Genomic DNA, 3,584 nt, shown 5'->3' with positions numbered 1-3,584 from the left:
CTCCCCACCATCACAGACATCTACACCTCCAGATGCAGGAAGAGGGCCACCTGCATCATGAAGGACCCCACCCACCCAGCACACACACTTTTTGCCCCACTCCCCTCAGGAAGGAGGTTAAGGAGCATTAAGTGTAGAACCACTAGACTGAGGAACAGCTTCTACCCTGAGGCTGTTAGACTCATGAATCTCTAACTAGAATAATCACTGTGAAAAACCATATCATGTTGCTGCTGATCTGTTTCATGTTGCTGCTGATCTGTTTCAATGTTGATGTGTTCATGCGTGCACATCTGCTCACAGACTCATGTTCATGTTTGTGCTGATGTTCAATGTTTTATGTTATGAGTGCTTAGTGTATATTTAGTTGATGTTTTCCTTAGTTCATATCTTAGATGTTATTACTGTTTTTCTTTTATATTTTATTATTGGATGTAACTGGGACCCTGTGTACATAATTTCGCTCCACCACATGTACCACATGAGGTGCGAATGACAATAAAGAAACTCTGACTCTGACTCTGACTCTGACTCTGACTGACTCTGCCAGGAGTCCAACAGATTCTTAAAGCCACTTAGAGAGGTCAAGGTCGAGAGCTTCAGATCTTTTTGTAAGATATTCCAAGAAACAGGAGCAGAATAGGAGAAGGCCCTTTTGCCTAGTTCAGTCCTCATTGAGGGAACACTGCAGGTAATAATGTCCTGAGAGCGCACACTGTAGCTGCACTCACGCAGAGACATGTAGGAGGAGATGTAAGAAGGTAGCAGACCAAGAAGTGATTTAAAGATGAAAATGTACCAATGAGAGAGTCTGCGTGAAGTTAATGATGTCCAGTTAACCAATGAATACAGAGTGCAGTGGTGGGTACGATAATCACAGCCAGTTATGAATCTTAGTGCACCATGATAGACAGCATCCAACATCTGCAGGGTTCTTGTAGGAGCGTTCATGTAAATAATATCACCATAATCAATTGAGGGAAGGAAAGTCACAGATACAAGGCGTTTTCTAGCATTCAGGGTTAGACAGGATCTGTTTCTGAAAAAGAAACCCAGTTTAACTTTCAGTTTCTTTACCAAGTTTTCCACATGGAGCTTAAAAGAGAGATGTGAGTTGACCAAGATACCCAAATATTTATAGGAATCAACAAACTCAATGGGGACACCATTTGAGGATAAAATCGGAGGAAGAACTGCTGGGACCAACTTCCTATTTGAAAAAAGCATCCCTTTGGTTTTGTCGGCATTTAGGACAAGTTTGAGGCGAAACAAATCAGTCTGGATGATGTTGAATGCAGAATTCAAAAGCTGGAAAGCCTTAGCAACAGTTTTAGCTCGACAATAAACAACTGTGTCATCAGCATAGAAATGTATGGATGCATTAGGGATGTTTTTACCTACATTATGTATGTAGATTGTAAAGAGGGTGGGTCCTAAGACTGAGCCTTGTGGTACACCATTGTTGACTGTTAAATAACTGGAGGAAGTACCATTATGCTGAACACATTGCCTCCGGTCTGAAAGATAGTTAGAGAACCAACCAATGGTGTGTTCTGAGAAACCAATTTCTGAGAGTTTATGACACAAGACGTTATGATCCACAGTGTCAAAAGCTTTAGACAGGTCTAAGAAAAGTGCAGCACAATAATCCTTAGCATCCAGTGCTTCAACAACATCATTAAGAACCTTCAGTGAAGCAGTGGTTGTGCTGTGTTGTTTCCTGAAAACAGATTGATGTGGAGGTAAGATGTTAAATGAGTCCAGGTAATTTTTGATTTGAGAGTTTATCAGTTTTTCAAGAACCTTGGCTAAAATGCAGAGTTTAGAGATTGGTCAATAGTTGTTCAGTGAGGTGGGGTCACCTCCCTTCAGCAAAGGAAGAACAAAGGTTGTTTTCCAAGTGCCTGGGATGGAGTTTTGTCTTATGGAGAGATTGAAGCTGTGGGTCACAGGGACTGTGATGATATGAGCAGCCAGCCTTAAGAAATAAGGTGGAAGTTCATCTGGACCTGCAGATTTTTTAGGATCAAGATCTTTTAACAGTTTATTGACCTCACTGACTGAGAATGGAGAAAAGTTTAGTTAGACTTCAAAAGCTGATCTGTTTAAGATGTGCACAAAAATTCATCTACTAATGCAATAAATAAAGAAGTATATAAAAATTTTAGTAGAACACCGTTTCTGTCATGAACTGAAGAAAAAAAAAAAAGATTAGTAAGTTGAAACCAACCTGGTGGGTCCATGAAGTCAAAGTGCACCAGGTCATCGATGCCCAGTTTCTTCAGCTGCAGCACGACGGAGCCGAGATTGGACCTCAGGATCTCTGGGTATGTGTTGTCCTGCGCCATTACAGAGGTGCACGAGCAGCCCCGGGAACAATTTACAAAGAATCAGTCACAGTGCTTATTACCTCCTCATGCATCAGTCATATGTCAGCTTAAACAGGAACAGGGAGACTAGGGCATCTGAAGAGCTAGTTAAAAAAATAAATCCACATGCAGCTGAGAGTTATGTGCAAGAATTGGGTTGTTTTAGTGAAAAACTGGGTCACATATGTTACGATGTGGATATATGAGTTAACACAGTTTAAGAGGAAGAGTAGAAAGGTGCATTTTTTAAGAAACGGGTCTAAAATCTAAGAGATCCATGAGTGCATTTTGCATGATGGAGTTTCTCCAGTGGGAGGGTTCTTTATGGCGGTGCTAGATGCTTTAGGAGTAGCAGACTTAAAAGATCAGATTTGATTTTACGTTTGAAACTAGCAAAATTGATTTTTCTGTGAAAATGCAGCATAAACACTTGATGCTGAATGATTATTGCTAAAGAAGCTAAACTGAAATGTCAAGACAAAAAGAAGAATAAGAATAGCTAAAGAAGCAAAATACTAGCTGAAAACTAATAAAAGCTATAACTAACAAAACAGTAGTTAAAAGCTAAAAACTGAAAAATGCTAAGTCAAAGCCAAAAGTTCCAACACAAGAGCCAGAAGAAGTAAAAGCTTGACTAAAATAGCAAATGGCTAAAGAGAGCTGGAAAAACAGTAGGTAAAAGTAGCTAAAGGTTAGCTAAAAGCCAAAAAATAAAAATAAAAAAGCTGGCTAAAGACTATTAGTAACAATATGCTAGTTAAAAGCTAAATATAGCAACAAAAAAAAACTTTGTTAAAAACAAAATATAGTAAAAGACTTGTTAAAAGCTAAATATAGTAAAAGACTTGTTAAAAGCTAAATATAGTAAAAGGCTAGTTAAAAGCTAAATATAGTAAGACTAGTTAAAAGCTAAATATAGCAAAAAAAACTAGTTAAAAACAAAATATAGTAAAAGACAAGTTAAACATTAAATACAGTATAGCTAAAGACTAGTTAAAAGCTAAGTATAGTAAAAGACTAGTTAAACGTCAAATATAGCAAAAGAGCAGTTAAAAGCTAAATATAGTAAAAGACTAGTTAAACGTTACAAATGACTAGTTAAAAGCTAAATATAGCAATATACTAGTTAAAGGCTAAATATAGCAAAATTCTAGTTAAACGCTAAATTTAGCAAAATTCTAGTTAAAAGCTAAATATATAAAAAAGCTGGTTAAA

The 3,584-nt window shown here is 37.6% G+C and overlaps 1 protein-coding gene across 1 annotated transcript in view; it reads right to left on the bottom strand.

Moving 5' to 3' along the window:
- Window positions 1-3,584, bottom strand: part of dhx15 (DEAH (Asp-Glu-Ala-His) box helicase 15) — a 67,926-nt gene that overhangs the window by 30,659 nt on the left and 33,683 nt on the right. Inside the window, exon 9 of the mRNA XM_037675898.1 lies at window positions 2,231-2,339. Coding sequence (XP_037531826.1) covers window positions 2,231-2,339 — 109 coding nt within the window. The remainder of the gene's footprint in view (window positions 1-2,230; window positions 2,340-3,584) is intronic.

This window comes from Nematolebias whitei, chromosome 1 (genome assembly GCF_014905685.2).
Source record: "Nematolebias whitei isolate Nwh7 chromosome 1, NemWhi1, whole genome shotgun sequence".
Taxonomy (NCBI): domain Eukaryota; kingdom Metazoa; phylum Chordata; class Actinopteri; order Cyprinodontiformes; family Rivulidae; genus Nematolebias; species Nematolebias whitei.
This window is presented reverse-complemented; position numbering and strand designations above follow the sequence as displayed.